The 17,159-nt window shown below is 37.3% G+C and overlaps 1 protein-coding gene across 1 annotated transcript; it reads left to right on the top strand.

The window, feature by feature from the left end:
* Positions 1-2,978: 2,978 nt before the first annotated feature.
* LOC136874433 (uncharacterized) lies at positions 2,979-16,578 on the top strand. The gene is made up of 4 exons (XM_067148066.2): positions 2,979-3,047; positions 9,010-9,162; positions 12,327-12,476; positions 16,390-16,578. Exons 1-4 carry the CDS (start codon positions 2,979-2,981, stop codon positions 16,576-16,578), a joined length of 561 nt encoding a protein of 186 aa, XP_067004167.2.
* The last annotated feature ends 581 nt before the right edge of the window (positions 16,579-17,159 follow it).

Raw genomic sequence — 17,159 nt, 5'->3', positions numbered from 1 at the left:
TCGAATGCGTTTGAGATTATTTAGGAAATATAAGTGTGTCTGTAGAATTCTATTTTTATAACCATATTTATACTGCAAAATTCGTTTGGTTTCTTCATAATTTTTGGCAGTGACGGCGATACCATCAACTAGAAGTTTAGTTTCTCCTTCCAGATAACCTCTCAAGAAAACGTGTTTATCAATTGCAGGTACTGCCTGATTACTGTCTACAGATGTTTGGAACTGTTCCCAAAAGCGAGACCATGTTTCGATGTTATCATTCAAAGGCTCAAGTTCGATAGTGGGCAGTTTTACCGAATGTGTGATTGCAGAGGGTACTGTGTTGGGGGCATTAATACTGCGAAAAGATATTGAAATGGCTATACTTTCGTTAATGCCGTGTGTAGCGCGCTGTATGGCCCGTTTGGCAGTGTCAGTATACTGCTCACATTAATCGATATAAGATTCAAACTCTTGATCCGAAAGAAGATCGTGGATTACGTCATCTATGCTAATAAGTTTCCCTAGTGTCTCTTGCAGTCTCTCTCGGTAATGTTGATATTCGTTCAACGGTGTAGTGTCACTGAAGTTGTTAATAGCATTAATAAATCTTGTAGCATTTGCCCTTTCCCCGGTAAGTTTCCGCTTCAAGTTATGTAGTCTGTCTAATGAAGCTTCTGTCACTTTGTTAGTGAATGAAAGCGGAACAATGAACACGTTATCGTTTGAATGAATTACTGTTGAATTAGTTTACCTACTGAGTTCCCGAAGAAATTTATCGGGGGTTATATTTTGGGAGGTGCGGTAGATGGCGGCAATAAATATCTCGTGAAGAATATGTGCTCAACCAAAGAATGCAATATATGGAATAGAGTACTCCTCCTAAACCAAAATATAGTGGAGTAGGTAGCAATGCTAAAACGAGCAAGATGCTTCCTTTAACTGGCCGTCGTCCGCGGCTCTATGTTCTACCAAGTTATCCAAGTACAATATACACTTTCTTTATGTTGAATCAAAGATTAAAAGTGTGTCGGTTCATTCAATCGAGTGTTTCGGCACCAAAAAGTGCAATGAATAGTGTACTGGGAGATACACCCCAACGCCGCGCATTCAAATTCTGCGCCTAAATGAACTCCTCTATTGGTAAAACAGTGAAACTGAAACTACACCAACTTGGAAATTTACTCAGAAGATGTCACCACAGAAATATGATGTGATTTTGTTATTGTGAAGTTTCCTGAACTGACTGAATTTCTACTAGTTTTGTTTGCTATTCTCAAGAAGTTTGGACATTCTTCCATAGATGAGACAACCAAAAAACTATGATCATGCACCCCGGTGCGAGGTGTAAGAAGTTATAATTTAAAGAAGTTTTGTATTTCTAGGTTTTTGTAACTGAATGATGTTCAATTATTTTTGGGTTGGCAATATTTCCTTCTGATTTCCGCCAGTTTTGAATCTAGCTAATCCCTAATTTTTGCAATTAATTTTCCACCTATCACAGGCTTCTTGTTCGATTTTGAATGCTACTTTTGAATTTCACCAATAAAATTAAGAGGGTGTGTCCTGATTCATCTTGAATGATCTCGAACCTTCCCTGAGGGTTTATAAACTGCGGCTTTTCACGTTTCTTGGCCAATTGATCGACATCTATCTGAGTGTGTGTATTAAGCAGGAGGCGGGCGGCCTTTTCGTCGGCAGCTAGAACTGCTACAAGGTATGGCAACATAATTACATCTTTCTTGTTGTAGCTATCTCCGCAGATTATTCCAAGGGGAAGATCCGAATCTTTAACCATGTAACCTACGTTTATAAAATGTAAATTTCTTCCGGCTAATGTAAAAATTTCATAAAATCTTTAACTGTAAATCGGGCATAGAGAGTGATGTACCCTCTCGAGCTCCCCTTCATCTTGGTTTGAGGTGACTACGTCTTGTAACGGTTTTTCCTTCTATAATGTGTTAAAGTAATTTATATACGTGTCACCTCAGTAGTTTGGGAATAGCCCCTGTTTCATCGGCCTAGTGCTCTTTAAGTGTTCATATCTAGGAGTGCAAGTATACGCCTCCATTCATTTTGTGTTCGGGTGATTAATTTAACCTGTTAGTCTTATCCCACGAAGGCCCGGTAGCTTGGGTATTTTATACCCTTGTAATAATAAGTCCCATTTGTAAATGGCGGTTTGAAAGACCAGAGATTGATGTACTGTTACCTTGAACATGCTGAGAAAGTGAGAGCCTGTTAGCTCTTTTTCAAAATGCTGTAACGAATGCCTCTTGAAGGCTAGATGTTGTAATTTTGGGAGCAAGCGCTCTTTGAATTAGGGGATTTCTGCCATTAAATAAATAATTCTTCTTCCATTTGTGAATTTGTAAAACTCGGGGCTTAAAGTTCAAAATGTTATGTTTCTCAATCTTACATTGTTCCAAATCTTGTTTAAGGCTTGTTATTTGTACCTGTAATATTGTTATAAAAATTGTTAAGTTTGTTTTCGGAAAAGAAATATAACCTTGTAAAGTTTTAACTCAATTTTTGAGATTGTAGTTAGACCTATTCAAGCCCGCACCTTATTTAACCTCTTTCTTCTCCACGGGTATCCCCGTGACAAATAGATTAAATGAAAAGGGGATCACTTCCAGTCAACTATGTACTACCATTTTTATTTCAATGAATCTATGTGTTATAGATGATGTACCAACGTATCCTAATAATGGTCCTAGACGTTCAGAAAGCACAAGTCACAGTCAGAGAGAATGCACAAATGGATCAGTTTCATACTCCCACAACAGAGGTTGTGACATACTGAATTGTAGACACGGATGAAATGCTCTAAATTTAACCCCATCCATATCCGGAACATTTGGAAGTGATTTAGGAACATGACTGAGCTGGCAATAATGGACTAGCTACCAACTAGCCGTGCTAATGACCCGGCACCATTAACGACACGGGTACCTATATAATGTCCCATAGACAGTCCACACTCAGAGCAGAACACAATGATCCACCTGGCTGCCTGTCTCGTTCTGACCATCTGTCTCGTGCAGAGAAGTGAGCCGTTGGCTGTGGTAAGTGAACCAACTCTGACTTGTAATTTCCCAGCTCTTGGTATTGTAACCAGAATGCATCTCTGGAGGCACTTACTTATATTGTAATTTAGTTACCTAATTTTCTCATAGACCTGAAGTAGCAAATATACGAGTAGAATTGAATTATCGTATTTTAACTTACTAGATTTTCACATATCTGTTAACAGCATTCCTGATAGAACAGGCGTACCAGATGTTGACACACATATTTATTACCAATATATCCAATGTAACCGACACTGCAGTTATTGACTAGAGTACAAGGTTTTTGATATAACTCAATATACCAGTCAATGAATCACGTTTTCAAATATAACGCTTAAGTTTCTATTGAATCTGACATACTAGTATTAGATTACCTTTTTCCATATTCTATTACCAAAAGTCTCATAAAACGTACATGTCATACATATGGAAAATGTGCTATTTTTACCACCTTCAGTGATGAAACTGATACTTAAAACATTGACAAAAAATTTCACATTTTCTGTTACTGATTAAAATGACTACCAAACACTGATTCAAATATTTATATTTTCCATTACTAGTACATTTATGATGAAACATTCGTTGACTCATATTTTGCGCATTTTCTGTTACTAGCGGTCATCTCTGATGAAACTGCCTTACGAAGCATTGACTCGAACCTTCTCATTTTCTGTCACTAGAAATTACCTCTGATGAAACGGACATCCTCAGAAAGACTGTCTGTGGTTTTCCTAAAGTCTTAAAAGATCCGCCAATGGACAGAAAACCAACATAACAGCAGTAATAACGCAATAAAGCGGTTGTTTTAATGCAAGTACAAATGAAAAGGGAAATTATTAACGATTAATATGAATGTTGTATTATTGGAATATACATGAGATAATCAGCCTACGTATATCTAGATATCGTATAAGAGGGATCACTAAAGAACACAACGTTTGCAAGAAATTTCGTAAAAAATGTTCATGTGTTGTTTGAGTCATCAGTCCATAGACTGGTTTGATGCACCTCTCCATGCCACCCTATCCTGTGCTAACCTTTTCATTTCTACGTAACTATTGCATCCTACATCTGCTCTAATCTGTTTGTCATATTCATACCTTGGTCTACCCCTACCGTTCTTGCCACCTACACTTCCTTCAAAAACTAACTGAACAATTCCTGGGTGTCTTAAGATGTCTCCTATCATTCTATCTCTTCTTCTCGTCAAATTTAGCCAAATCGATCTCCCCTCACCAATTCGATTCAGTATCTCTTCATTCGTGATTCGATCTATCCATCTCACCTTCAGCATTCTTCTGTAACACCACATTTCAAAAGCTTCTATTCTCTTTCTTTCTGAGCTAGTTATCGTCCATGTTTCACTTCCATACAATGCCACGCTCCACACGAAAGTCTTCAAAAACATCTTTCTAATTCCGATATCAATGTTTGAAGTGAGCAAATTTCTTTTCTTAAGAAAGCTCTTCCTTGCTTGTGCTAGTCTGCATTTTATGTCCTCCTTACTTCTGCCATCGTTGGTTATTTTACTACCCAAGTAACAATATTCATCTACTTCCTTTAAGACTTCGTTTCCTAATCTAATATTTCCTACATCACCTGCCTTCGTTCGACTGCACTCCATTACCTTTGTTTTGGACTTATTTATTTTCATCTTGTACTCCTTACCTAAGACTTCATCCATACCATTCAGCAACTTCTCGAGATCTTCTGCAGTCTCAGATAAAATAACAATATCATCGGCAAATCTCAAGGTTTTGATTTCCTCTCCTTGGACTGTGATTCCCTTTCCAAATTTATCTTTGATTTCCTTTACTGCCTGTTCTATGTAAACATTGAAAAGGAGAGGGGACAAACTGCAGCCTTGCCTCACTCCTTTCTGGATTGCTGCTTCTTTTTTAAAGCCCTCGATTCTTATCACTGCAGACTGATTTTTATACAGGTTGTAGATAATTCTTCGTTCTCGGTATCTGATCCCTATCATCTTCAGAATCATAAATAGAGCCTGGTCCAATCAACATTATCTAATGCCTTTTCTAGATCTACGAATGCCATGTACGTGGGCTTGTTCTTCTTGATTCGATCGTCTAAGATCAGACGTAAAGTCAGGATTGCTTCACGTGTTCCTACATTTCTTCTGAAGCCAAATTGATCTTCCCCCAACTCAGCTTCAACTTGTTTTTCCATTCTTCTGTAAATAATACGTGTTAAAATTTTGCAGGCATGAGATACTAAACTAATAGTGCGGTAGTTTTCACACCTGTCAGCACCGGCTTTCTTGGGAATAGGTATAACAACATTCTGCCGAAAATCGGATGGGACTTCTCCTGTCTCATACATCTTGCACACTAAATGAAATAACCTTACCATGCTGGTTTCTCCTAAGGCAGTCAGTAATTCAGAGGGAATATCATCAATTCCAGGTGCCTTGTTCCTATTTAGGTCACTCACAGCTCTGTCAAACTCTGACCTCAAAATTGGGTCTCCCATTTCATCAGCATCAACAGCCTCTTCATGTTCCAGAACGAAATTATCTATATCGTTACCTTGATACAACTGTTGGATATGCTCCTGCCATCTTTCTGCTTTGTCTTCTTTCTCTAGAAGTGGCTTTCCATCCGAGCTCTTAATATTCATGCACCTAGATTTCCATTCTCCAAAGGTTTCCTTGATTTTCCTGTATGCAGCATCTACCTTTCCCAGGACCATACAGCCTTCGACATCCTTGCACTTCTCCTTCAGCCATTCTTCCTTAGCTACCTTGAACTTTATATCCACTTCATTCTTTAATCGCCTGTATTCTTTTCTGCCCTCTTCATTTCTAGCATTCTTGTATTTTCGTCGTTCATCAATCAGGTCTAGTATCTCCTGAGTTATCCACTGATTCTTAGTTGATCTTTTCTTCCTTCCTAACATTTCTTCAGCAGCCCTACTGACTTCATTTTTCATGACTCTCCACTCTTCCTCTACTGTGTTTCCTTCGGCCTTTTCATTTAGTCCTTGTGCAACATGTTCCTCGAAACGATCCATCACACTCTTTTCTTTCAACTTGTCTAGATCCCATCTTTTTCCATTCTTTCCTTTCTTCAATTTCTTCAACTTCAGATGGCATTTCATGACCAACAAGTTGTGGTCAGAGTCCACGTCTGCTCCTGGGAAAGTTTTGCAATCCAACACCTGGTTTCTGAATCTCTGCCTAATCATAATGAAGTCTGTTTGATACCTTCCAGTGTCTCCAGGTCTCGTCCACGTATACATCCGTCGTTTGTGGTGTTTGAACCAAGTATTGGCGAGGACTAAATTATGGTCAGTGCAGAATTCAACCAGCCGACTTCCTCTTTCGTTCCTTTGTCCCAATCCAAATTCTCCTACTGTGCTACCTTCTCTTCCTTGGCCTACCACTGCGTTCCAGTCTCCCATCACAATTAGATTATCGTCACCTTTGACATATTGTATTAAATCTTCTATCCCCTCATATATTCTTTCAATTTCTTCATCATCCGCTGAACTAGTAGGCATATAGACCTGCACTATTGTGGTGGGCATTGGTTTGGTGTCTATCTTGGCGACAATAATTCTTTCACTATGCTGGTCGTAGTAGCTTATCCACTGCCCTATTTTCTTATTCATTATTAAACCAACTCCTGCATTACCCCTGTTTGATTTCGTGTTGATAATTCGGTAGTCGCCTGACCAAAAGTCCTGTTCTCCCTGCCAACGTACTTCACTTATACCTACTACATCTAACTTTAGACTATCCATCTCCCTTTTCAGATTCTCTAACCTACCACAACGATTCAAACTTCTAACATTCCACGCTCCGACTCGCAGAATGTCAGTATCCATCTTCCTGATGATCGCCCCCTCTCGTGTAGTCCCCACCCGGAGATCCGAATGGGGGACTAGTTTACCTCCGGAATATTTTACCCGGGAGGAAGCCATCATCAGTACATCATTCATACAGAGAGAGCTGCATGTCCTCGGGAGGTGGTTACGGCTGTAGTTTCCCATTGCTTTCAGCCATGTAGCAGTATCAACACAGCTAAGCCATGTTGAGTATTATTACAAGGCCGTATCATTCAATCATCTAGACTGCCGCCCTTGCAACTACCGAAAGGCTGCTACCCCCCTTTCGATGAACCATTCGTTAGTCTGGTCTCTCAACAGATACCCATCCGATATGGTTGCACCTGCGGCTCGGCTATCTGCATCATTGGGACACGCAAGCCTCCCCACCGCGGCAAGGTCACATGGTTCGCAGAGGAGGAAATTTTTCATAACAACTTGTAAAATATTAAGAATCAGGAAGGCGGTAACTGAGCGAGAGTTAAAACGGTCTAATATTATATTATATTATATTATATTATATTATATTATATTATATTATATTATATTATATTATATTATATTATATTATATTATATTATATTATATTATATTATATTATATTATATTATATTATATTATATTATATTATATTAGCACTATCTGTCGCTGCTTCACAGCATTCGCTGTAGTTGCTTGACCAACGCCTGCTTAACGCCGGGATAACTAGGCCACTGTAGACTCGCTTCCTTTTCATCATAACAAAAAAATTATAATAATGTAAGAACCGAATTTTCTTTTCTGAATGTAGCAGCAAGCTTACGTTAAATAAACTTGACCTTATACTGTGAAAGTTGGCATAAAACCGTCTTCTACAATGTGATCACCACCAAAATGATTGTGTAATCTGGAAACAGTCGTCGTGTTGTCGAATGCGATCCATGTAGTGCCCACTTTGCCATTTCATGTTGCTCCTAGCACCCTCTTATAATTATCCCGACTAAGCCACCATTAAATAAGTGGTCTTACTCACAGTATGGGTAACAATATCTTAGCAAGAATTTTAATGATATTTGATTTCATTATGAAGTATTTGCTATATCTCTGATTTTGAGATATACATTTTTGTTCAAATTTTTGTACTCTCTGCATTTCGAATTTCAAAAATTGAAGACATTTTATGCATTTATATGAATAATGTTTTAGCGCAAAAACGAAGCTGCATTTTATTTCGTGGCCGAGAAAATGGAAAATAAACAAATAAACAAACAAAAAAGAGGTAAATTTAGAATATACCGTTGTTCAGCCCTTTTAACCCCTTGTAAGTCGAATTTAAAAAATACGCGGGAACTTTATTTTAGGAATTTATATGAAGAATGTTTTAGTGCAAAAACGAAACGCTATTTTATTTCGTGGCCGAGTAAATAAAAAAGTTAAATTTCGAATATACGTCCATTTTAACCTTTTAAAATCATAATTTTGTAAATCCCTGTCGTAGGACTCCCTTATACACTCTTACAAACTTCCCGTAAAAATTGCATGTCTCTAGCTTTAATGGTCTCCGCTGGACGTCTATGAGCTAGTCAGTCAGGATATTGGTTTTTATAGATTATATCAGTGCAGTATCTTGCAGTGATCCTCCATGTCACTATAGTTGACTGAGTTTCGTCTTTTCTTTTATCTATCCAAGTTCCTTCCCAATCAAAGGCATTCAGAATAAGATAGACTCACACGCGGCGCTAGCGTATTATCCTCAATTTGAAGTGGAGTCAATTGTATGTGGTTCGTACTTGGTTACTTCAAAAAGTATACACCTTTCTGTCACCGTATTCATGTTGCGGTACGGTACTTCTGTCTACTTTCCTCGTTCTGGATGTTTTCTAACTCTATCCGTCTATAGGCGGACATCATATTCTCAAGCCTATTTCTATAGCCTAGCCTTAGGGCTACTTAATTCTCTGCAGATCGGATAGTAGTCTGTATCATCTCCGAAATACCCGTTCAATCCTAACAGTTTCCCTGAATTCAAAGTCAATTAAAATATGTACAGCCCGTATGCTCCCATGTGTGATGGTGAATGAGCTTTAAACATTCGGGAAACTACTGTAAGTTGTGTCTTTGTTTCCAGGAACCTTACCGCTTGGAGCTGCAGAGTGTGGGCGAATGTGAAGATCTTGAAGAACCACTTATCGACACTGACCTCTATGTGGTAACCGACGAGGATGGAAAGTCGAGAATGTCTGGCTATTTTACCATCAGTACAGAAATTCATGGCATTAAGGTAATTAATTACAATCTGTCTAGTTAATGAGATAATTAGATATTAATATCTAAGACCAGTGTAGACTTTGTCGCTTCTACTATTCGCGAATTCACTCTTCCTTCTTCATCATTTATTTCTACCTTTGCTACATCATTATACTCTTCCCTTACCTTATTCCATAACCTTTATTGTCCTTTCATTCCCAAGGTAATGAATGCCTCCAGAAACATTTCGAAGAAAATTATTTTGTCGAAGAAGATGTCCGACAATTGATACTGTTATTTGCATTGTTGATAGTAATTTCTGTGTTCCTGTATGTAATTGTTACCCTTATCACGGCCTCAATGAACTTATTATGTGTTGTAGTATTTCTACTACGAAAAGACTGAACACTAACAATTTTGTTCATCCGTGCAGAGAGCTCAGATTCAACGGTCGTACACTAGCATGTTCCAGAATGGTTTCGTAATATATATTTATTCCTGTCATTGTTCAAAGTTTGTTCACAATAGTTGCTTTCTGCTTGCGAATTACTTTTTGGCAATATTATTTATCTAATTAATGTACAGAATCTGATGTCACCCACAATTATAAATACTAGGTAAAGGACTGGTGTAAATGATTTATTTTGTTTCTTCCAATTTTAATTTTTGCTGTTACTTTTCCATTAGTTATACTTTAAACCCAACCATTATTTTGTTTGCATACGTCGATATATGAAATAGAATAACTGAAAATTTTCTACAATTTACTTTCACTGTACGCCAAACTAGCTATATATAATGAAATAATCAAGTGGAATTAGTTTTCATGATATTATTAATATCACAAAGAGTATCAATGATATCCATTATTCTCGGTGAACTAATTTGAGTTACATAAGTTTGGTCCTGTCATTATTCAATGTCGACGAAACTTTATCCTGGAAAATGAAATATCGTCGAATGAAGCCAGATTACGCTAAATTAAATCATATGCAAAGTACACAAGTATTCTACTTACGTTTTAAAAAGTACTGTGGATGCAACGCATTAAAAAACATCACTTTATCAAGTAAGGTATGTTCTTATAAATCCTTGCTGATATAAGGTGACGTTTCATAATGTCCGTAACATAGGTAGTAAGTGAGCTAGATTGATTGGTACCATCTAAGGATACCATTGGCCGTTGAAGTTAACCATGCCCATACGACCTAAGACATACTTCTCATACATCTTTTGTAATAGGAATAACCTGTCATTTGATTTCCGACGTTCTCCTTCCTCAAGAAATTGACGTTCATAAAATTACTGACTAATGCAGCATTTTCATCCTCATTTGAGAGCTTTCTTGTGTTCGATGAATTAAGCTACTAAGCCACTGAGTGACACTTAATAACCCTAGGGTTTGCAAATGTTTTCTATGAATTATATACTATTATCACACAGTACAGTTTTCCAGTTACTTGGTGTAATTTCAGCCGCGGGTGGATAACTCATCCTCAGGAGTCCACAGTCCATCCACCTGAGTTGAATTAAGTCATCGTCATAGGAATTCATTCGCTGATCTTCATGACAGTTTACGTCTGAGTGTATCAATGAAGCTGATAGTAGACTTTAAGTTTGCTAAAGAGACCAGTTCTATAATCAAGAGGTCTCCCACAATGGAGTCATATCAAATCTGCCAAAGTTTCTTGTTGTTGTGAAACCTGATGGCCACTCCTGCTCTGATATTTGCAGTTCCTTCCTGCGACCACATTGATCAGATTCGTGCCTTCAGCTTGTTGCTCAAAATGTCATGGCTCCTCCTGGACAACCTGTCATAACTTCAGCAGATCAGACGTTGCATACCCAAACTTAGAAATGGCCTCGTATTGCTTTTCCTGTCCTCCCTCATTGCGTTGTCCATTTATAATACATAACTTGCTTTGGAAGGCGAGTTTAGGGCATGCTGATGACATGGTGAGCCGATCAATGCCTCAATGCTCGTAGTATTGGCCTCTACAAAGATACTTAACTGTACGTATTCTAAGACTGACGATATATCTTTGAATTACATATATATCAATGAAGCGCCGGAATTTTGAATCTATACAATAGTTAAACAAGGCTGTAATCTTTCGCCTTTATTGTTCATAGAGGTATCAAGTGGCAGGGAGGGATTCAGTTGGGTGAAAATGTAGTACAATCTGGTCTATGGTGACGAGCTAGTCTTAATGGCAGATTATGCCGAAAGCCTGCAGTCTAATATCTTGGAATTTAAAAATAGTTGCAACGAGTATGGTATGAAAATTAGCCTTTCGAAGACTAAATTGATGCCAGTAGGTAAGAAATCCAAGAGAACTGAATGTCAGATTGGGAATAAAAAGCTGGAACAGGCAGATAATTTTAAGTATTTAGGATACATATTCTCTCATTGGTAGTATAGTAAGTGAGATTGATCCAAGGTGCAGTAAAGCTAATGCAGTGAGCTCGCAGTTGCAATCAACAATATTCTGTAAGAAGGAAGTCAGCTCCCGGACTACACTCTCTTTACATCCGTCCTTTTTCAGACCAATTTTGATTTTTGGAAGTGAAAGCTGGGTGGACTTAGGATATCTTATTCATAAGCTAGAAGTAACAGACATGAAAGTAGCGAGAACGATTGCTGGTACAAACAGGTGCGAACAATGGCAGGAGGGTTATCGGAATGAGACGATAAAGGCTAAGTTAGAAATGAACTCAATGGCTGAACCATAAACCGGCTTCGGTAGTGGGGTCATGTGAGGCGAATGGATGCAGTTAGCTTGCCTAGGAGAATAATGGACTCTATGGAGAGTAAGAGAGGTAGAAGGAGACCAAGACGACGATGGTTGGACTCGGTTTCCAATGATTTAAAGATAAGGGGTATAGAACTAAACGATGCCACAGAACTAGTTACACATAGAGAATTGTGGTGGTGATTAGTACATTCACAGAGGCTTGCAGACTGAACGCTGCAAGGCATAACAGTCTATAATGAAGATGTATGTATGTATGCATGCATACATGCATGTACTTATACCTGTTGTTATTGGTGTTATTAGTATTATTGTACATTTAATATTACGAGTGACTGAAGAACACGTTATCCAAGATGCTTTATTTTACTCGTATAGGAATCCAAACATCCGGGATATATTTTAACATAGAATATCGGGTAAGTGATAAATATAACTATTTCAGACAAAGGTGAGTGCTGCTGAATGGGGAAATGGAGGATGGCAACAACAATCCATAATGTACGATGTAGATGACTGGTGTGGCTCCGAGGTGTCCAAAGAGTTTGAGAAGGCCACGAACGTCACTCTTGGTCCAGACTGTCTTCTACCTATGGTAAGTGATGAAGTGGTCACTGGTACGCAGTTGCCTGCTGTGTTTCATGTCAGTACACTGTTCACTAACTGGAGAGTTGTCTATGAATCGTGAAAACAATACCTTATTATATTAGGACTATAGTTACATTTTAATTATTGGTAAGTAACCCTGAAAATCATGGTTAACAAACCAAACAGAATGTATTATTCTGCCAAGCATGCCAAAATATATTAGCAGATATACCCGTGCTACGCTAACATGTATACGGAGTTCTACGTAAGTTACTGTATACGCAGTAAGATAATATTAAATTACATGTCTCTTAACGCTATACGAGAAACAAAACGGGGAGGGCCACATACGTTGTTTCCGATGTAAGGTGCATTTTGGGGACATTTTAATGATAATGGAAGGTCACATTTCCTACCGCCATTCACAATCAAGTTCGGGAGTTTCTACAATAACGGCAGGCTCACTTTCCAACTGCCATTCACAATAGAGATGGATGGTTTTTATTATAATGACAGGCCCTATTTCCTAATGCCAGTTACAATCGAGTTGGAGAGATTTGATTATAATCGAGAAATGCTGCGCTATCTAAATTATAAGGACTCGAGATACGACAATAAAGCATAGGACCAAAGTTGAAGATCTCTCCAAATTGAGCAGCTCTTGTGTAATATGCTTTGTGAAATGAAAGTAGGTACCACCAAACGAAGGAATGCAATTCACTGAAATTGCCTACATATGTCGATATTTTCAGGGGCCTAAAAGTAATACATTTGAACAGCCTGGAACTTTCCCTCAAACAAAAAGGTGTCCAGTGACCAAGCGAAATTATGTGCATAACACAAGTTGTTTTAATATGAAGCGACGTTTCATATATAGTGCACGGATTTCACAGAAAATCAATAGCTTAAGAGAACATTGAAGAAAACTGTTGTGGCTTCCCTATAAACCTCCATTCTAATAAGTAAATTTTAAAGCATTTGCATATCTAAACCTTTCCCTGGATGAGTATACTTTATATATGGCGTTTGGTCGAGATTTTTTCAACCGTTTCGCCATGAGAGAGGAACAGAAGGACAAACAGCTACGTCACCTAAAAACCACAGATCCGGTCTCGAGTTGACCTAAATCGGATAAAATTATGAAAAAAAATGGTAAAATAAGGTACGTTACAGACAGCGGACCCCCTACAACTTTATTTGCATAGATAAGCATGGGCACATTGATGAGTATAGACCATCATTTCTAGATTTACTGCTTTTAAACGATACGTCACATCAACCAACGGATTCAGCCATCAGACGCCTCTTTTAGTGTTCTAGATGGTTGGTCTTATGATATTTCCTCGTATTTTCTTTTATTTCTGGGTGAGATTGAGTTAGGAACATTAAATAGGGAGACATTTTGGTATAGTTTACACACATTACTTTATTTTTCGGATAATTATGTGGCAGGTCGAATAATAAAATTTGGCTAACATAAGACCACTGGTCTTATCAACGTGCATACCGTATTGGATGCTTCTATATTTCCTATAAGTGTATCAAACAATAAGATACACATGTAAAAAGTACAAAAATTAACTTAAAATTGAGATATGCAGCTCTGTCTAACGTATAAGGGATCGAGATACGACTATATGTAATAGGACCAAAATTGTAGATCTCTCCAAATTGAAACGCGATTGTGCTTTCTCTTTTGTTATACGACTTGCCGTTTATCCATCAATTATTCCGAAACGAAGGCCTGCACCGTAGTTATAATTGCATCCATATTCCAATACTTTCCGGGGCCAAAAGTTATACATTTTCATAGCTTGGGATATTCCTCAAAGGAAAGAGTGTGCAGGTTTCTGGATTAGCACTCGCATACATACGGAGTGATTAAGGAAGGATGTACTACGGTTAAGAAAGTTGTATGTAATAGAAAATAGGATTATAACTGAGGACAGACGGATAGGACAAATATGTAAGTACCAAGTGGAATTATTGTAAAATGAAATATCTCTCGTTAAATTGTGATGATATGACTTGGGGATATTAGAAGAGAATGAGAATAATGAGAAATTTAGGCTCAGGGATTCTTAGGTAAACCGATAAGGAAATGCCTTATGGTGTTATTACTTAAGCCTAAAGTGGCAAGACAGAGGCAAGAATTAAAGCGGAAAACAGAAGTAGAAGTGAAATGCAGTAAAACGTATAGCAAATGCCAGAAAACACCTTACGGTGTGAAATCATGGGCTAAATTAGAGCTATTTGAAGAGGATTGTAACCTCCAACGGTATTCCGCAAATATCCCGCAGAATGTCAGCATGACGTCTCTCTCGCCTCCTACGCAAGGAACAACCACGAATTTACATGAATGTTGACGAAAATTACATTACAGTATGTTACTTTCCTGCGGCAAGCAGCCAGAGACGTTGCCATGGTAACCGGTTGGTTACTCAATTCAGAGCATGAACACCGCAGAAAGTAGTAATTTTCTCCGTCATTTGAAGAGTAAGAGAAATTATTCTCGTAACAAAAATTGTTTAAAACGAAGGGTCGTTTCACATGTAGTCCACGGATTTGACAGAAAATCAACAGTATAAAAGAAAATGGATGAAAACTGTTGTGTTTTACCTATAACCCCCATTCTATTCAGGTATTTTAAAATCATATGTATAGCTAAACCTTCCCCTGGATGAGTATACACTGTATGTGAAGTTTGGTTGAGATCTATCCAGCCGTTTCGCCGTGATGGTGGAACAGTCGGACAAACAGACAAACAGACACGAAAGCTGAAAACCACTGATACAGTCTTGAGTTGACCTAAATCAGATAAATATCTGAAAAATTTTCAAAACAATCGAAATTGCAAACAGCGGACCCCCTACAACTGTATTTGTATAGATATATCAACTAATCTTCGAAGCCAGTTTTTCATATCAGTTCATCATACGAGCGAGGCGTATAAGTAACACTAAAATGTGCTCACTTAAAGTTCAGTCCCTTCTTATTATAACAGAAATAAGTACAAAACAGATGTTCCGAGTTAGAAAAAAATATATTTTATTCCATGTCCGAAGACATAGCTCAATGTACACACTATGTCGGACTTCACAAATGTAAGCATTTCTGGAATCTACTATGTAACCCGTATACAGTTAAAATAACTAATATTCGACTTTTCGAAGTCATTCCCAGCATTGTATCCCCAATAATTGTTCGAGATAGGAGGCTTCAGTTTCGTCTGTAATTGTATCCCTTTACTGTTATGTTGTTACTTGCTGTTATCTTTTTTGTATGAGGTCCAACTATCATTTCTTGGTCATTTTCCACCTGTTTGGTATTTTTGAGGCACGAACAGATTTCTTTTTAAAATCTTCTTGTTCTGCCTGGCTTCCTGTTACACAACTACATTCATTCCACAACGTTCTGGGGCTCATCTTCTTGTTTTATCACAGGGCTAATTAACTTGACTGTGTGTTAAACAAACAAACTAATAAATAAATAAATAAATAAATAAATAAATAAATAAATAAATAAATAAATAAATAAATAAATAAATACATAAATAAATAAATAAATAAATAAATAAATAAATAAATAAATAAATAAATAAATAAATAAATAAATAAATAAATAAATAAATAAATAAATAAATAAATAAATAAATAAATAATTAAATAAATAAATAAATACATAAATAAATAAATACATAAACAAACCTATCTATTTCTCTATCGATTTATAGAGTAATTCGTCAGTAGGTAAGGCAATCATTCAATAAATGAATTAATCAATGAGTGACCCTATTAATTGAACGGTCTGTCACTGATTAAGGTTTTTACATTTCTGATAATTAGTTACTGAATTGTGACTGAACGAAAAAAATATATTTGTGTTTCATAATAGTGAAGTTCCTGAATATCTCATTCCAGGGTACGTTCAAACTAGATGATATAGACGCTGACTTGTACCTACACGCTGCCGTTGGAGACTATCTTAAAACTGGCCGGTACCTTGCTACTGTCACCGTTACAGATGAGAAGAATGAAGTAGTGACATGCCTCCTCGTAGACGTCAAGCTATACCCTGACGAATCTCAATCTCCTGCTGAACTTCCCTGATATTATTCTTGAAAATTGTTGTTAGATTATTCTGAAATACAGGAAACTTTGGAAGTGAATGAATTCATTTCTATAGCTCTCCCAATACCTGAAACATCTAGGAGTACTTGATAATGCATATATTGTGATAGGATACACAAGGAAACAGTTTGGGTTAGATAAAACCGACTGCAATGAAACGTGGTGGGATAAACTTAATAATAAGTATAGACATTCTGCCTTAAAATAATATTTACGTACTTAAAAAGAATATTAATTTATACTGAATTTAGACCAGAACATCGCTATACGCCTGTCGTTCTCACATCGGCTATCTATAGCGCGACAATATGAGTGTTTCTGAAAGAAATTCGGCAGTTTCATCGGTCATGTTCGTAAAATATGATATTACCCTTACATGTAGATGTCCAAGAATTCTAAATATGTGACATTTTAGCTTCTTTTATAAACATTAAAGAAATATTTGAACTCTATTTTCATTCATTTGTATACCGTAGGTGTAAGTAAAACAGGTTTGAAGATAGTGAAATTCTATTCTTGCTGTCAAATTCTCGTTTCCGGTGTAAAGTTTCTTATGAAGC

This window comes from Anabrus simplex, chromosome 5, assembly GCF_040414725.1.
Source record: "Anabrus simplex isolate iqAnaSimp1 chromosome 5, ASM4041472v1, whole genome shotgun sequence".
Taxonomy (NCBI): domain Eukaryota; kingdom Metazoa; phylum Arthropoda; class Insecta; order Orthoptera; family Tettigoniidae; genus Anabrus; species Anabrus simplex.
Note: the sequence above shows the minus strand (reverse complement) of the source record. Positions and strands in the feature narration are given on the sequence as shown.

Bases quoted from the DNA above. Each gene is read 5' to 3' on its own strand.
- LOC136874433 (XM_067148066.2), top strand. From the start codon at position 2,979: ATGATCCACCTGGCTGCCTGTCTCGTTCTGACCATCTGTCTCGTGCAG. The intron at 9,163-12,326 runs GTAATTAATTAC...TAACTATTTCAG, and splicing joins CAGAAATTCATGGCATTAAG to ACAAAGGTGAGTGCTGCTGA. The intron at 12,477-16,389 runs GTAAGTGATGAA...ATCTCATTCCAG, and splicing joins CAGACTGTCTTCTACCTATG to GGTACGTTCAAACTAGATGA.